Source organism: Lissotriton helveticus, chromosome 1_1 (genome assembly GCF_964261635.1).
Source record: "Lissotriton helveticus chromosome 1_1, aLisHel1.1, whole genome shotgun sequence".
Taxonomy (NCBI): Eukaryota; Metazoa; Chordata; class Amphibia; order Caudata; family Salamandridae; genus Lissotriton; species Lissotriton helveticus.
Window position 1 is genome coordinate 2,138,366,625 of NC_136057.1, and position 19,098 is coordinate 2,138,385,722.

Consider the following 19,098-nt stretch of genomic DNA (forward strand, 5'->3'; position numbering starts at 1 on the left):
ACCTGGTCCCCACGCTACGACCTCATTGGCTACCTGTCACGGCGGGACCCCAGCCCTGCCTGCTGCTGCTGAGTGATCACCACGGCCGTCTGCTGGCCCTACTTCTTGCGCAGGGCCTCTGCCACATTGCTCCGGCCGGATTAATTTCCTGATGACCTGTGTGCGGCTGTCTTGGCGATTCTGAGGCCTCGGCGGCGCGACTTGGCCCTGGCGCTGGGAACCGGCGGGTACCCCTGATTCTCCAGTCCTGTCTTGACCACCTTGTTGTCGGGGTGCCCTGTCGCTGTGCTCGCCCATCTGGCTGCCGTGGTGGTTATAGGGTCCTGTGCCACTGGTGATTTGCCCGCCATTACTTCCAACATGGTGAAGAAGGACGCCACCCAGAAGAGACTTACCTTCAGTTCAGCGCCCCTCCGTACGGCACCGGTTTCGCCGGTGACTGAGGCGGACACCGGTGCCCAGGCGGCGGCAAAAGACACCGCGGGTATGGTCGCTGAGATGCTGGGTGAGATGCGGGCTGGATTCAAGGCCTTGGACTCTCGCTTTGATGCCCTTGACAAGAAAATGGCGGACATGAGCACGACGATCCAAATGCACGATAGACACCTGGACCTGGCGGAATCCAGAGTTTCTGACATCGAGGACGGAGCTGCGTCGACGCTGAAAAGGTTGGAGCGTGTGGAGAAGATCCTTAAAGACGTTGCAATTAAGAACGAAGATTTAGAAGCGCGCAGTAGGCGCAATAATATCCGAATAATTGGTGTGGCGGAGACGACAGCTACCGGACGCTTTGACACCTTTGTGGAACACCTCCTAATCGAACTTTTTGGCCGCGACACGTTTACAGCTGGCTTCGTAGTGGAGCGCGCACACAGGTCACTAGGGCCCCGGCCTAATCCGGGCCTGCCTCCCCGACCCATTATAGCCAGGCTCATGAACTTCAGGGACAGAGACGCGGCACTGAAGGCCGCCAGGGAGGCGGGCGAAGTTAGGTGGCAGGGTGACGTGCTTTCTTTCTACCCGGACTTCACGATCATGGTCCAAGATGCGCGCCGGAAGTACACTGGTGTCAAGGCTGCTTTGCGCAAACTGGGGTTACGTTATGGAATGCTGTACCCTGCCAGGCTCAGAGTGGACGTGGATGGCAGGTTCCGCATTTTTGACTCCCCCGCAGAGGCGCAGGAATTTTGCCGCTCCTACAAAAACAGAGGGTCGCCTCGACACTCAGAGGAAGCACAAAAGTCTCCGCCGCACACTGACTCGCAGGCTAGTGCTGACCTGTTCAATGAAACTGGACAGGGTTGACTCATCTCCACCCCATTTTTTCCTGGAAAGGCTATTTACCTCAGTGTTGTGCATCTGACCATGCGGTTCATTGTGTTCCTTTTTTCTTTAGCAGCGCTTTCCATAAATGCTTAACTTTGAACGATGCCCCGATTTGATTCTCGCATGGCGGAGCGTCGCCTACCCCCATGGCGCGAGCCGTACTGTTTTTTTCTCTTACGTTGTCTTTATTTTACAGGTACATTGTTGGACTACTGTTCTTGTTTGTTGCTTTAGGTTCTCTCCGTAAGGGTGGGAATAGCCTCCTGGGGATTGAGGAGTGGCTGGGTGGTGGGTGGTTGGGATGGGTTTGTTTGCGCTTTGGTTCTGTTGTTTGTGCGCACGCACTATTTTACACATTGGATGATGCCTGTGCTGCGGGTGGGGGCGGCGGTTCTGCACACTCATGTTTTATCATATTTCCATTGCGTTTGAATGGCTAAGGTAGGGCAGCGGTCTGGTCCTTCCAGACTTACTTCCATGTCCTGGAATGTCCGGGGTTTAAATGACACGAGGAAAAGACGGCAAGTTCTAAACTACGCAGCGAGACATGGGGTGGATGTCTTATTCCTACAGGAGACACACCTAGTGGACGCTGACTCTTCCTCCTTTGCAAAAAGCTGGGGTACGCACAGGTTTTTTTCTAGCTATAGCAGATATGCCAGGGGGGTGGCGATCTTGATACATAGGCGCGTCCCTTTTGTGCTCTCAGACAGTGTCTCTGATGTAGAGGGCAGGTATGTTGTAGTTACGGGGGTGCTTCTGGGCTTCAAGGTCACCTTTGTTGGAATATATGGCCCCAATTCGGACTCCCCTGCTTTCTTCCAGGGTCTCCAGGATGTTCTGCTGCGTCTGGACACTGATATGATGATCATGGGAGGTGACTTTAACCTGCTGCTGAACCCTACCAGAGACAGTACCTCCTCTTCCCCGGATTGCAAGCCCCGTTCCCGCGCTGTACTAGCGGATATGTGCGCCCACTACCCACTGATTGACATTGAGGCCCGTTTGCACTCCGGCACACCCGCCTACACCCACCACTCGGGATATCACAACACTAGTACCCGAATAGATTATTGGCTCCTTTCCCCGGGGGTGGCCGGTTGGGTGAGAGACCACTCGACGCTCCCACGCACGCTGTCCGATCACTCTCCCATAGTGCTGACCCTGCTGATCCCCAGGCTGGGAGGGTATGAGAGGCAATGGCGCTTTCCTGGCAAAGCGTTGTCTGATCCGGTCTTCAAGGAAGACATTCGTACTGCCATAGAGGAGTATTTTGAGTTCAATGAGGGCTCGGTGGACACATGGGCTACACTGTGGGAGGGTTTCAAGGCCACTATTAGAGGGGTTTGCATTAACAAACATGTAGGGGCTTTGCGCGACATCCGTGCCTCCCTGACCCGCATTGAGAGGGAGCTTACTGCACTGGACGCGGACACGCTCACTAACACAGACGGTGGGGTGGAGGCGAGACGACTTGGACTCCTACAAGAGTTCAGAGACGCTGCAGACAGGGAACTGACATATCTCTGCACACAACACTCAGCTAGGCAATATGGTGAAGGTGATAGGCCCGGCAAGCTCTTGGCCCACTTGCTCCGTCCCCCCCGCCAGGCTTCATACATCTCTGACATGGTGGATGATCTGGGAGTTCGTCATCAGACCACCCCTGCCATTTGTGATGCCTTCCTATCCTACTACAAGAAATTGTACACCTCGAGCCTGACGGCTGACTGTCGCGACCCTGGCCCCTATATTAACGAAATCTCCATGGTGTTCCTAGAGAAACATATGCAGGAATTTCTGGCGATGCCTATCGAACCAGACTGCGTTGTGGAAGCCATTGATGCTTTAAAGGGCTCCTCGGCGCCGGGTCTGGATGGCTTCTCGGCCGATTTTTATAAAGAATACAAGGAAGAACTGGTGCCTCGCCTGATCGAAGTGTATGCGGAGGCGCTTGAGTCAGGGATTCTGCCGCCCACGCTGCGGGAGGCAGTTATTATTTTACTTCCCAAACCGGGTCGGGACCCCACCAGATGCGGATCCTACAGGCCCCTTTCCCTACTGAATCTTGACTATAAGATTTTGGCGAAAGTCCTTGCCACCCGACTGTCTTTACTTATGGAATCTATCATTTCGCCAGCCCAGTCCGGATTCGTCCCCCATAGGTCTACCTCCTTTAATCTGCGGACGCTGTTTTCTATTCTTCACAGGATAGACCCGGATACACCGGCAGCCGCGGTGTTTTTGGACGCCGAGAAGGCATTTGACTCCTTAGAATGGTCCTTTTTCTTATCCGTCATGCACCGGATGGGCATGCCGTCCTTGTTTGTCTCCACGGTCGAGCTGCTTTATACTGCCCCCAGAGCAAGACTGCGACTTAATGGCACGCTTTCTGATAGCTTCCCTCTCTCCCGGGGAACCAGACAGGGATGCCCCCTGTCCCCCCTATTGTATATTCTGGCCATGGACCCGTTGGTACGGCACTTTCAGGAGCACCACTTGCACCGCGGGCTCCAGTTCCGGACGGGTCCGTTACTCGTCTCCCTATACGCAGATGATACCATTCTATATGTTAGGTCTCCGGAGACCAACCTGTCGCCCTTGCTGCTTGAGGTGGAACGCTTTGGGAAGTACTCCGGTCTTCGTATTAATTGGCATAAATCTGACATCTTTCCGCTCACCCCCTCCACTGCCCGCTGGGACTGCCCGTTCCCGCTTGAGTGGAATACTGACTCGGTGAAGTATCTGGGTATCCACATACATCTGGACACGGTATCCATGATTCGTCTCAATTACGGACAGGCGTTAGACTTTCTAGAGGATAGTCTCGCGCGTTGGATCCGCCTCCCTCTCTCGATGGCCGGCCGTATCGCCATAATTAAAATGATTATACTTCCCCGTTTTTTGTACTTATTTAACAACATATAAAAAGTAGTTATGCACATGAGAAGTGCCCGATTTTAACTACTTTCTAGAAGTCTAAATGTTTGCAGATTACTCTCTTGCTAGTAGGGAGAAACTTCCTCAACTTAGTTTAATTTAGATTGAGAAGGCGTTCCTTCCGTTCCAAAATGTGTTGAAGGAATGGAAAGAAAAAAGGGGACCCAACCTGGAATGACATGCTCTACATTGATGCAGGTAGGAAGTATTTGCAAAGTTAACAAGGCTCTTGTGTCTTGAATGGCACGATGAGCTATGCACATCATTCTGGCTAAAGGCAACTAATGTAGCTGGAGAAATTCATTATCAGATGTTGAGGTTAAGAAGTAGTCTTTCAGCTGTACTTGACTGACTACTCAGTATATAATCCTAAAAGGGAAACCAGACATTAAGCACCTGGAATTATTACAGTCATTCTGATCATACCTTGCTCACACTCCCAACTTGTCTGTCACAAGCCTGTACATGTGCTTTATAGGTTATAGGCGAAATGCCTGTCTATCACTCTGTAAACAAAAACATTGGTTTTGTGATTTGTTTTAGTACAAGACCTTAATTCACAACATCACATCTTGCGTCGATCAGACAAGGGCATTAATGATTTGCCTCAACCCTGTATGCACTGCTAACTTGTGCAATCTGTGTTTTCATAATACAAACAAAAAGTATGTAAAAACAAAAAGTCTCACAGCTGCGTTCTGGATTTTAGTTGCTTACAAATTACTTAATGGAATGCTTCAAGGAATATACTAGACTTATTGTGACTTGCACCTTTTATTTTATTCCTGAGTAAGGGGAGAGTTGACAGCTGTTTCTCCTCATATAGAATAATCCCTTTATAGTTTGGTTCACTTGAGGTATTGAGATTTTCTGATCCATGATCACCCCTAGATTACTTAATTGGGGTGATTGGTTAGGCAGTGCACCAACTCTTTTGGCCATTTGATGGATGTGTGGTAAGTGATTAACTTATCACAGTACCCCAGATGTTTTTTTTTAGGACAGTTGTTTACATTCAGTAGTCTACAGATAGGAGGCATTGACTAACATCTGAGGAATCTTCCTTGGAAGAGTTGTTACGTGTTAGTATAACTTGTGTGTCATCTGTATAGTTACAACAGTTGATTTTGAAGGAAGGATCTCATCTCACAGTAATCTGAGACGTAGGTTAAAGAAGAGTGGGACAATGGTGAATCCTTGAGAGATACCTGTATGTGAGGGAAGAGCTCAGAGCAGAAGATCGGGAGAGACAGAAAATGGGAGCTGTTAATCAGGAAGAGATCAATCCAACAGAGAACAGCACCTTGGATTCTTATTGAATATTACAATCATGGCATCTTAGCGTGTGCGTCACATAGGCATGTACAGACTGTTGTGAACCACTATATCACCTTGCACAACATAGGTCCTGATGAAAGCCAGAATTAACACAAGGCCTGGCTGAAACTAGTTGACCATACTGGATGTGGGAGTCAATAATTACCTCCAAACATGTTCACAGCCTTGCTGTTAGCACTGCCAAGGGCTCATAATTAAAATAACCATTGTGGACTTCGGGACCCTTGGGACAGTTTTTAAATCCACACTCTTCACACCATCACTGCACATTCAATTAACAAAATCTGCTCCACTGTAACCAGACGTCGCAGCACACCCGAGGCCCGATGATGAAGCATGCCACCAAATAGGTTGCTTTGACACACATAACATTAGTTTAACATAATAGCTAGCTCCTCTTGATTATCTCTACATTCCACAGGGAAGTGAACTAGACTATTCCTTGTTCCTCTCTCTCCTTTTGATATTTATCAGCTGATCTAGTGTGTCACAGGGTGGCGCTATGTAAGTTCACAAGTATGTTAGAGTGTCAAGAAATTCTATATATCATCTTCTTCATAATAGGTTTCTAACTACATTGTATCTAAACTAATAAACAGACTTGAATTCGACTTCAGTTGCCGATGAACCATGCATAGGGAGTCAGATTGGCTGTCCATTATGTGACTTTTCATTCTGATATTTTTGGATTGGGAGTATGTATATAATTCATATGTATTGTTCATGTCTTTTTTAATTGAGACTATATTAAAGAGTCCTTTGCTGTTACAATAGCAGTCCATTTGAAAGTTGAGCTTGATGTTAAGCAGCATATATGATAGTATGACATTAAAGACTTGTTATAACCGACATCCTTATTTTTCATTACATGCACTCTGTTTCTCCCATATTCCTAATTGCAATATTATTTTGATCTCCAATAGGATTACATGGAGATACAACAAATTCAATGAAATGCGCAGTCTCTCTCAAACAAAATGGAGAAAAAACTTCTGCTAAACATGTTGATAATGCATCTTCAGACAGACATACGCCATCAAAGAAAAACAGTCAGAAGTCTATACACTCCCCAGCTGCAAAAAGCAATGGCAAAACCGTAATGCCTCCTTTGGTGCAACAATCTTCAAGAAAAAAGGATATAGTGACTAAAGAAATTAAACATAAAAATGTTACAGGGCAGCCTACCTCAAAGCCCCAGTCACCTGCCCAGAGGCATGTACAAAGGGAATCCATCCAGAGGAGTAAAAATGGCAATTTATCTAAAGTAGGGTTTACTCAGAACTCAGGAGAGAAGCCTAAACCTAACACATTGGCATCACCAGATCTATACTCACTTGGTCAGTGTGGGGAGGAACCTGTAAATGGGCTGCTGACAAATGATGAAGAACTTGATTTGCTTTCATTGCCTTCTGTTCCTCATAATACAGTGTCTAACATTAAAGTTATACAAACAAATTTAGATCCTGGAATAGGTAGTTCTGAAGAAAAAATACAGGATCTTCTCGAGCAAAAGGACAAATTAATTGGTGATGGCTGTAATGGCCGTGGCACAGGCTTTTCGCCTATTATGAGTGGTGCTTTGACATTGAATTCAGATGGAAGTATTCTCCATAAGTCACATTATGAAGGATTTGTTAATGGTAATTTTTCAAATGGATCTGCTTTAGCCGATCATGATTTTGATTCGGAGGAATTAGATGAGGATTCCAAATCTCTTGCAGGACAGGTACTAAGTGAAGTTTCCCCTAAGAACATGCATAGTACAGAAACCTTAGCAAATCATGAACACTCAGAAATGCCTCTTGTGGATGACTGGGCTCTGGGTTCAGGTACTTTAAATCACAAAGAGAGTCCTGAATCTGACAGTGCAAGTGCAACCACATCTTCCGATGATATAAAGCCACGGTCAGAAGATTATGATGCTGGTGGATCACAAGATGATGATGGTTCAAATGAAAGAGGAATTTCAAAATGCAGCACTATGCTATGCCACGATTTTCTTGGAAGAAGCAGCAGTGATACAAGTACTCCTGAGGAGCTGAAGGTATATGATAACAGTTTAAGAATAGAAGTAAAAATGAAAAAAGAGAATTGTGGCGATTGTTTTAGAGTAAATTCAACTAGTGATGATGAGCGACCAAAAAAGAAACGTGATGTTTGGCCCCACCAAGAAACCATAATAATGGATGGCACTAGACATAATGAAGAGACTACTTGTGGCGCTCTAGGGTTTCCTCAGGAAGTTGATCAGGTCTCCTCATCAGCAGATGAAACAGAGGATGAAAAATCTGAAGCTGATCCTACTTTAGATCATTGCTCTTCTGACATCGTAGTGCAACCTTACCAAGGTATTGTCAATTTAGCTTTCGATGATGCAACAGAAAATGATGGTGAAAGGCAAGAGTTTCCCTCAACAACAAAATTTAAACGTTCAGTTTTACTATCTGTTGATGAATGTGAAGAGCTAGGGTCTGATGAAGGAGAAGCTCAAACTCCATTGCCACGTTCCTTGGATTCATTAACATCCCCTGAAGTGTTTGATGGTGCTTTGCATGAACTTCGTGGTAACTTGCATTGCAGATATTCACCAGAAACAGAACATGGCTTACTTGTATGCAAGCACCAGGAAAACGAGAAATGTGGCCAGCCAAAAAAGTGTGCACAAGGCATTTCGGATTTTCAGAGTACTGTACTTGCTGGGCAAGATGAACTCTTTGCGTCATCTGTTTCAGTGGAGAATAAAGCAAAGGAGATGTTGCCTACAGACGAAAGATTTTGTCACAACGAAGAGCTGGAAATTTGCAATAAAACTCGAGGAATTATGGAATTCATGGACCACAGTAGACGTTCAGAGAATGACTTAAAATGTCACGAAAGACCATGCCATCTGGAACTCAATAAAAGAGATCCCACTTCTGATAGGCAGCAGAACAATTCTGCCAAAGTTAAAGAACACAGTAGGAATCCGTTGCAGAGTCAGGAAGAGCACGTGAAAAACAACCAGGCAGCAGCCACAGAAAATTCCAATACTGCTTTAACTGAAGGTAATGTACAGTAATTGGAACATTACATCATACAAAATAACAATCTGTTAGATAGGTAGATTTAGTTTAGAGCAGTCCTTAATCTTCCAAAGGCTTAATACTCGCGAAGCTGCTAAAATCAAGTAAATAGCAAACAAATTAGTTTGTTGGGAAGTATAATTTGATTAAAAGCATTTAGATTATAATATTTCTTATGCAACTAAGAATTAACAACATTCAATCTGTTGGACATAAAAGAAAGGCTATTACTACTTTTCAACTTCCAAACATTTACGAGCTGCACAGATATGTTTAGCTTAGTTTGCCACTGATACTCAGTGCTTTATTTCATTTGTCAGAAATCCAGTGTAGTGAGTACGCCTGTAGCATTAAACTGCTAGACTATTAAATAAAAGCACTTAATAGTTTATTGAAACCATAACATTTCTGTCCAAATATATTCATAAAATATTTTACAGAATAAAATTAGTTTAGATTATAGGTACACATGCTCTAATATTTTCAGTTGTAAGAGTTTCCTAAAAAAGAGACTATATTTAAAAGCAATGAATACATATGAAAAAGCTTTAGTTTGTTACACAAAATGTGTCTACGTTTACATACAGTATGTTTATTTTTTACGGTCAGCAGTTTAAAGTAGATTGCCAGTATAAATAAATTAGATGAAAATTCACAACTAAACCTCTAACTATATATATTTAACAAATTAGACCATTTATATGGCCTTGAAAGCTGTACATGTTGTGTTGTTTTGTTTGCTCGTTGTTGCCTGTTGTAGTCCTTGCATGTGTAGAATAGAATTAATCCTTTGAATAAACTTGTTTCCTTCTCTGTACAGCTGGTGTAGCTTTAGTTACCTCAGAATATTGTTTATCCCTTTAGCTGCTGATATTTTGACTTCATGTTTAGGGTAATTTCTGATTGCTCGTTACGTTTATTTTTCTTGAACTTCTGCTACTTGTTCATTTGGTTGGACTGAGTAAATTCGGAAGCATTTAATTAGAAATGTCTACTGTAGTTTGAAGACATTGGGATTATTTTTTCCTTTCAGATGTTATAAAAATATCTCAAAGATTTGTGGAATTTGCAGAAAATTACATATAGACTGCATAAGGAAGAACAAAATAGAAATACTGAAGTAATAACTAAAAGTATAATTTCACATATTCTTATAGTAGTCACTAAACAACTGTCAGCAGCTAGCGGGTTAAATTGTTTTCTACTTGCTTGATCATTGTAATGGACTTGATTTTTCTGTGTGCGTTACATGTTTATTTTTCACTCCAGTACATATCATTTTCTGTATCAGAAATGTATCAATTTGCCGAAGGTATATTGTTCATTAAAATTGATCATGTTGTGTGTTCATTTAATTTAAATAGCCATTTTTGTTCTTACTGCGTGGAAAACTAATACCTCAATCGAAGTTATGTTTGAACTGTCTACTTTTTCTTCATCCTAATTATATGTTGCCATCGCTGTATTAATTTAAATTTTGGTCTACAAAGCCCTACGGGGGACGAATATAACATTCTTACATTGTATAGTATTATGAATTATTTCAGGAAACATAGATGATTGTGACACATTGGCACAAACCTGCATGTTTGAGCATCGACCTTCAAAAACCCTTTCTCCCATATATGAGATGGATGTTGGAGATGCTTTTGAGCAAGGAGTGGAGGATGGAGCACACATTTTGAGTGTCAATTTTGAGGATCAGCACTTTGCAGAAAGGGACTGGACTCTTCTGAGACACCTTTTGTCTGATCAGGATTCTAACTTAGATGTAAAAAACTCAGTTCCTGCAGATTACAGCTTGGCACAATATCTTATCAGCCAAACACTACTTTTGGCACGAGACAACACCAAACCTCAGGGTAAAGCACATCTTGACACTTTTGGTAGATGGACTGAACTAATGTCGCCATTAGATGATTCAACCACAAGTGTCACAGTGACAAGTTTTTCTCCAGATGATTGCTCTTCGCCACATGGAGAATGGACAATCCTTGAACTCGAAACTCAGCATTAAAACAGCAATGCTCTGATGGAATTTACTTAACTTATTGATTATTTCCTGACCAGAACAACTACTAAGTTAAACAAAATGTAAGGGATTGAAAATGTGATCTTGACTTTGACGCAATGTGTAGGTATGCCAAGGTAAACACTGGTTATTTATTGTCATAAGTAAAATATATTTTTAAATATTCAAGTTAATTAAAATTGATGTTTTTCTATAGCAAAACCTGAGCATGATTTTCTACAGTTCTTAGACTGAACAATACTTGTAAGGAAACTAATATTTAGAATTGTTTTCTCATCCCTTTATCAGTCAAGTTTGTGCTTTGTGCTGCTCATGCACAATAAGGATTGTTTTTATTTTTGTTTTGCACAGGATGTCTTGTAATTTTCCGAAATAAAAGACTCATAGTGATTTTCATTACTCGCTTTGTAGTTGTGCCAGGGTTTCTAAATATGTAGATTGTTTATTATACATTTCAGTAACAACCTTCCCTGCAAAATTGTGAATGTCGAATAATTTGGTGCATGTGAAACGCCGTCTAGTCACCAAATCGGTACAGGTAAAGTGTCATAGAAATAATGTCATTTCAAAACATGCTCTTTGCCCCTATGTTGGAGAGACAGAAGTACAGTGTTCTAACGCTAGTATGCATATATTTTACCTCTCGATGCTGAATGCAGCTTCAAATGCAAAGCCGCCCCTCTCACTGTTTGACAGCTCAAATACCCAATGGTTGTCCCGTGGGATGAACCAAAATGTGAATAAAAATGGCAATGCAGGCAGTGTCTGAATAGGACTGACCCATTGCCTACTTTAGGTATACTGTCCTTTGGGCTGAACAAGCTTCAGCAGAGCAGATCAATGGCCCCTTTCTAAGTATATAATATTGATCAGGATGTATTCATTTATTTTTTTTATTGATAAAGGCCTAGAGCCAAAACCTAAAAAGGGACCTATCGGTGACGGAAATAATGCATTTAGTATTTGCAATAGAAGGCATCCAAAATGTAAAAATCACGACATTTGTTTTAAAATAGAAAAAATCAAAAGCTCCAGCTGGAACCTATTTCCCAATATAGCAAAGTTGGAATGTACATTTACACATAGACCCCAAAGTGCAGTCTTTGCAACACAAGAAAAGTACAAATTGAGCAGCACCCAAGAGCAGTTCATAACGTCATCTGTGCTCAAAATAATGGGCGACTAAGTTCTGCTTCAGCCATCAAGCTGGAGTGACCATGTCCATTTCTGAGCTCAAACCTGCAACCCAGTAACACACACGGTGCTATACAATGAACTAAGACCGAAAAACACAGAGGGTACGATACTAAACTGCTCAATGTAAAATACGCTACAAGGAAGTTTTACTATCGTACCCACCCAAAAAAACCTACATATGTTGGAAACTGTCACAACACACAAAAGGACCACGTACAAAAAAAGTTGCTTTTATTTGGAGCAAAGGAAACACAGAAAGATAAAACACTCTACAAACAGACATAGCAACAATGCAAAGTGGAATAAGAACTTTGAGTGACATCTGCCACATCGGCACCAATGCGAAGCAAATCACAAAATCCTGAGCATGTGAGCAGGCTTATTTATTAGAAAAGCTTAGAAGAGAATATCAGCTTTAGCCCTCCACCACGATGCAGTGACGCAGCTCCATGCAGTGTACACAGATAGATTGAACCTCTAGGAAGACGTCAGTCCCCGCCCTAACTAAGAAGCCACGTTGTTGCACTGTCTACTGCAACACCAAATTATACATTCGTTTTCTGTTGGTATGTAATGTTAACCTATGCTTCAACAAATATTCTGAACTCTTATTAGGTTTGTTGCATGATGCAGTCACCCTCGTTGCCAGTCAAGTATTAAAAGATGGCAGAGTCAAAGCTAGCAAAACAGTGTACTTCTTGGTGACTAAACCACACAAACACCACACATTGCCTGTGGTCATAACCCCTTTCAGGTGTGCGAGTTTCTCCCGTCCTTCTTTGCCATACAATACATCGTCCCCTCTCCCGCCAATCATTCAGGGGATAGAGGCCGCAGTTTATTACAAAACATGGATTATACATCTCGCAACTTACTAGTTGGTCATTCGCGACCCATGTTTGTTTATTACATATCACACTTATCACTCTAAATATTGTCCACTAGTTTTCCCTCCATTTCTGGCTGATCGCTCTACCCCTGCGCAATGGCCCTTTTTGCAGGTGTCTCTGGTTCTGCAGGTTCTAGGCTGATCTTGCTACCGACCTTGTGGGAGCCACCAGACCCGCTTCTCTGGGCCCTTGCTGGCCACTCACCTGCTCTCCATGTCCCTGCGGTGTGGCATCCCAAGGACAATATCTGAGCAGCACTTCTATTCTGGCTGTCATTGTATGCTTTCACCTTCTCCCCCGTGTCCCTGCCTTGAGGCATCCTAAGGATACTGTCTGAGCAGCTCTTCTACCTAGGTTACTCTTTTCTCTGGGTCTCCTTTTGTGCTGCCTCTGCTTTGCCCTCATCCACTAACCTTACAGCTGCAGCGACTGCATTCTCTTGGTGTAGGTGGGTGGGTTCCAAGGCGATAGTGCGAGGTCAGAGATATTCAGAGTGATAAGTGTGATATGTAATCAAGAAACATGGGTCGCGAATGACTAACTAGTAAGTTGCGAGATGTATAATCCATGTTTTGTAATAAACTGTGGCCTCTATCCCCTGAATGATTGGCAGGAGAGGGGACGATGTTTTGTATGGCAAAGAAGGACGGGAGGAACTCGCACACCTGAAAGGGGTTATGACCACAGGCAATGTGTGGTGTTTGTGTGGTTTAGTCACCAAGAAGTACACAGTGTCGCTAGCTTTGACTCTGCAGCTTTTTAATACTTGACTGGCCACGAGGATGACTGCATCATGCAACAAACCTAATAAGAGTTCAGAATATTTTTTGAAGCATAGGTTAACATTACATACCAACAGAAAACGTCACCTCCATGTTCTGTAGCCATATCCCCCTGAAGTCTTTCCAAGCCGCCACCCACTGTCTCCTCCGTGTGATGTAGGGATGTCTCAGGATCCACAACTTGCGCCAGTTCACCTGGCCAGTTTCTTAACCTCCTCGACGTTGAGCCCCAGGTGGGCCGCGGTGGTTGCTGCCCCTATGCAAAATGAGTGCGACCCAAACTCACTGGGGGGAACCCAGCCTTACCCAGGGCTCTCTTCCTTACCGCTTTGAATTGAAAACAGCTGAGGTATGACCCATCTGCGTATGAGACTAGTGGCGTGGGTCCCTTGTTTCATATATTCTCGCATGCGGCATACTGGGCAGAATGCCCTGTTTTCTATGCAGTTGATCCTTGTGTGCTTTCCTCTGCCCTCCTGGTCTGTCTTTGAGCATCCTAGGCGCACTATCATGTATCACATGCATATGTCCTCTGTATGTAAACATGCTGTATACAGGGTCCCTTTGGCTGGAATCGCCTGCTCACTAATCCTGTAAGCCCCGAAGAAAGCTAAGGCAAATGCTGCTCTGAACAACACCACTTTGTGATGTCCTGTACATATCTTTGGTAGTGTGTCCAGTACCGTCTACAGACCCGGGTAGTCAATGGGTCTCCTCCTATATTGTGCCACGTTGCAGCCTCTCCCAGCTCTTCATTGCTGTTCTACAGTAAAATTACCATGTCAGGTCCTTCCCCGTTCCAATTTGGCAAAGTGTGCCACGGCTCTAAGGTATGTTTGTGCCCATGACTTAGTTTTCATGTTCCTGAAAGGCCATTCTATGAAAGAAACTATCTCTGTGTGGGTGACCCCGTTCAGGCTTGCTGTGCCAGTGGCGCTTCTAAACACCTCGCAACGCTTACAATTTTTCTTTGCGGATTTGGGGGCCAATGCGTTGCCCACCAGCAGTGTTGTTCCAGAGGTATCCCGGTGCCAGTGTCATGTTCTTCTCTGCGTGCCGTGCCAGCTCCCTGAATTTGTCCCACTGAAAACGAAAGAGCACCTCAGCTATTGAGTTTTCTACCCCTGCAATGTGTCTGGCCCTATCACTTTGTTCTCCTTCAGTTGGCATCCTACCAGCTGACGCAGTAGCTGTACCACTGCTGGGCATTTTGGTGTTCCCAGGTTTATTGCCTGTACCACCGCGTGATTGTCTGACCACAGCATGATCTGCTGATTTGCAAGTCTGTCTCCCCATATTATAAAGGCAACTATGATGGGAAAGAGCTCCAAGAGTATGATGTTTGCTGTGATCCCTTTGGTGTGCCAGCTGTCTGGCCACTGCCACCGTGCTTCCCAGTATTGCCCTGAAACCATGACCCCCAGCAGCATCTGTGAAGGGCTCCAATTGCTTGGAGGATACCCATGGCTCCCTCCGCATGAGTGTGCCACTGATCTCGGTTAGAATGCGTCCTACTGTTCTAGGTCCTCCTTTACCCCTTGTGTGAGCCACACCCTGTGGTGTCTATTTGTCATGCCCTTGATCAGCTAGGCCATTCGCCTGACGAAAGGACGCCCGGCAGGGATTACCCTGTTGACGACGTTCAGCTTCCATACTAGCTGCTGAAGGTCCCCCCAAATGCCGCCTTCTTTCTCAGTAGCAATTGCCTTATGATTTGTCTTAGTTCCGCTGCCTAGTTACTGGGCAGCCTGCATATACCTTCCACTGAGTCTAGTTCAATCTCAAGGAAATATAGCCTGGTGACCAGGCCCTCTGTTTTTTCTGGTGCTAGTGGGACTCCCAGCTCCTCTGCCAACTCCCAAACCTGGCCTAGTAGGGCTGTGACTTCCCCTGTTTCTGGTTTGCCAATGAACTGGAAGTAGTCCAAATTATGTATTCTCTCCCCAGCCAGATGGCGTGCCCCCAGGTCCCATTCCAAGAAGCTGCTGAAGGCCTCAAAGTAGGCACATAAAAGTGCACACCCCATTGGTAGGCATCTAGTTGAAATCCCAGCAAGTGGTAGCTCTGCGGGTGCACTGGTAACAGGCGGAAGGCGGATTCTATGTCCATTTTGGCAAGCAGGGCTCCTTTTACCTGCCGGCTTAATTGAATCCACTGCATCGTCTAGCGTGGCATATGACACTGAATAGCTCTCTTGTTCCAACCAGCCATTTACTGAATCTCCTTGGGGTTATGACAGATGGTGTATGAGGCAGTACTTCCCTGCCTCCTTTTTTGATACTACCGCCAATGAGGACACTATGAGGTTCACCAATGGGGACTGCTGTAGGGGCCTGCCACTCTCCCCAGTTGGACCTCTTTCCTCACCTTGTACCTGGCAACTTCCGAGTTGCCTCTTATGGATTTTAGATTTCTGCTCAGCCGTGGGGCTAGGGGACCCTTAAAGAGTTTTTAAGAAGACCTCAGTGAAGCCGCCTGCCAGTAGTTGTCTCTCTTTGATCTTGGGCTATCTGTTCATTAGCTGGATCAATCTCATGATTCTGATCGGGGTGGGAATTGTTCCTTCTATTTCCTGTCTCCTCCCCTCCCCCAGGGTGCCCCCTCATGCTCTCTGCTATTTTCTGCTGCCGTTCTCTCTGTTCCCCTCTACTCCTTTTTTAGGTCTCGGCTAGAAGCGAGCGAAGCTCGCTCTCGCCAGAGACCTTATTGTTAACGGCTCAGCTTCCCAGGAGGACAGCACTGGCCGCGCGCGCCGATTTGTTAAGGCCACGCGCACGAGAACGCGCTCGCGGCCAGGTGCTGTCCTCCTCGAAAGCTGCCTCCCTTCCCCGTGCAGGGCGGGCCGCCGCGCTGCCTGCGGCGACCCGGAAGCATTGCCGGCCAAACCGGAAGTAGGTGCTGTTGTTGCTTGTTATATTTGCCTCCTTCTCGTTTTACCCTGCGCTCTCGTATATTTCTGATTTCTGCCTCCCCCTTTGCTCCTACACACCTTCCTTACGCACCTCTCTGTCTAACCGCCTCTCGCTCACTCTTTCTTTCCCCTTCTCTCTGTCACCTTCTGCCTCTTACTCTCCCTGCCTCGATCTTTATCCCCGTTGTGGTCTCTGAGACTGCCACGCCGTCGTCTCCCCTCCCATCCTCCCTGGCTCGGTTTCTTATCTGTTTTCCATTTGTCATTTTCTTTCCTTCCCCGCCCCGCGCTCATCGACTTTACGCTCCTCCACTCTTCTCCCGTCGCCTCGCCACTTTCTTTTTGTCGAACCTTTCTCTCCCTTTCCTCCTGCTCGTCGCTTCTTTCCAATCATGTCTCGCTCTTCATTCTCCCCTCACTCCCTCCCTCTCCACCCTCTTCCTCGCTCTTTGCTCTCCTCTCTCCCGTGAGAGGGCAGGTGCAGGGGTGGGAGTCAGGGGCAGGCGTCTTTAGCACATTAACCTTTTCCGGCCTGTGCACAGGGGTCCAGACACATTACAAATGGTCAGCTTTAATCATGATGTCAGCTCATTAACCCGCTGAGACCCCTCACTGCAAAACCATTTCAGAGCCGGTCCTTCACCGCCCGGCTCGGCCGCGCCTACAGCCCTGCCTGTCCGAACAGACCCGCCTGTCCAAGTCGACCTGCTTGCCCCCAGCCCTGCCTGCCCGCGTGCCTCGCAGTCCTGCCTCTGCCGTCAACCCTGTCCGTGCCTTCATGTCTGCCTGTCCATATAGACCTGATTGTTCCCAGCCATGCCTGCCCCGGACGTCCACCCAGCCCCTGCCTTCAGCTGTGCCTGTGTCTTCATCTCTGCCTGTCCCATCGCTCCCCGCCTGTTTACCCAGCCCTGCCTGTTCCTTCAGCCCTCCCTGTCCTAACCACATCTGCCTGCCCGCAGCCCTCTAGCGCAGCCCTGCCTGCCTGTCTCACACACCCCCCCGTCCACCCTGGCCACAGTGCTGCTTCCAACGCCTGTGTTTTCATACCTGCTGTCCACCCAGAAAGAACTGACTGTCTCCTGCTATGTCTTTCCACCAGTCCTGCCTGTCCCCCAACCTTGCCTGTGCTCCATGGCCACCTGTCCTCGGACTTGGCTGTTTAGCACCACCTGCTGGTTCTCTATTACTGATTGAACGTCAGACATCAGTACACACCTTCATGCACCAGGTCTGTGGTTACCATGCTCTGCTTGTCTCCGTGGTACTAGGCATCCACAGGCCTGCCAACGCCCCCCATCACCTGCCCCCACCATCACCAGCCCACCCAGTCTTGCCTGAGTTCATGTCCTCCAGCGCTGCCTGTACCTCAGCACCACACGCCCCACAGACCTCCTTCTCCCTAGCTCTGCCTGTCCCCTCTCCCGCACACACCACTATTGTATTAATCTTTGTATTTGTATTTGTATCTCTCACAGCAACACAATATAACTATAACAGTAACTATCTCTCACTCTAACACAATACTCAAAATTCAATCTCTATCTCACTCTCACTCAATCTATCAGTACATCACTATGTATTTCGGTATCACTCCCTCACTATATCACCACACACTCTCAAAAAATAACTACATCACTCTCAAAAAATAACTACATCACTCTCACTAACTCACAAATTCACTCTCTTTCTAAATTACTAATTTACTCACTCACTACATCACTCTCAAATACACTAAGTCACTAACACGCTCTCTTTCACTACCTCACTATCTAACAAAGTTTCCTAGTAGGTTTGTCCCATCAAATGACCATGCCATTTATTTATGATTTAAAGAAATGTAATGAGTAATGCCAATAACTCTACCTTTAATGCTGCCGAGACCATTGCATTGTAAATGCTTGTCCTGCTTGCAGTGTACCGCTGGGTGTGCACCGCAGCAGTTTCTACAGCCGTGTTTTAATATGCAGGCATGCCCCCACTTACTCATCTTTGTCATACTTCCAGTAGGTAGCGGTGCGTCCTTACCCCGGGGGGGGGTTCTGTTTTGATGCCCTGGGTGAACCCTCGTGTTTACCCTTAAAAAATGAGGGACAAAACTTTTCATGCAAACCTATCCCTTCCCTGGAAGCCACAGTGTGAGTCGTGAAGCCCTCTATTTCCTGGTGATCTCATTCTATGACCGGTCATGTCTGCATCTTCTCCCTGAAACCCTTAAGACATTATTCACCTTGGTATTTCTGCCTCGCCTCGTGCACTTTCGGTTCATGTAGGAACAGGGCCATTGTGCGCTGAGAGAATTTCTCTACAAACACGCATGGCAGGATTCTGAAGGCCCGTAGCCAGTTTTCTATAGACCACTCCATCCTAGGTTTACTCCTAGATATCCTGCCCTCCTCCTCCTTAACCACTTTCACTCCTGAGGCACAGCCGGGAGCTTTGTTGATTCGTGTTTTTAAAAACTGTCTGTAAGATTTACTTTACTGCTGTTTGATTTTAAAAAAAAGCACACTCTTCCTACCTTGCCTCGTGGTCTCCTGGTCACTTCCTCATCTTGGGACCCCCGCGCAGCTGACATTATCGCTGCCGCGGGATCAGGAATTTACAACTCGCCGCCATT

General features: G+C 45.9%; 1 protein-coding gene across 2 annotated transcripts in view; it reads left to right on the forward strand.

Moving 5' to 3' along the window:
- The window catches only part of BTBD8 (BTB domain containing 8), a 419,591-nt gene extending 408,494 nt beyond the window's left edge, over nucleotides 1-11,097 (forward strand). The window contains exons 17-18 of one of the 2 annotated variants that reach the window (XM_078646322.1): nucleotides 6,528-8,648; nucleotides 10,214-10,899. In XM_078646322.1, coding sequence (XP_078502448.1) covers nucleotides 6,528-8,648; nucleotides 10,214-10,683 — 2,591 coding nt within the window. In that variant the 3' untranslated portion in view covers nucleotides 10,684-10,899. Of the gene's footprint in view, nucleotides 1-6,527; nucleotides 8,649-10,213 lie in introns of both variants that reach the window. The other variant, XM_078646321.1, reaches the window with a different exon arrangement.
- Nucleotides 11,098-19,098: the final 8,001 nt, after the last annotated feature.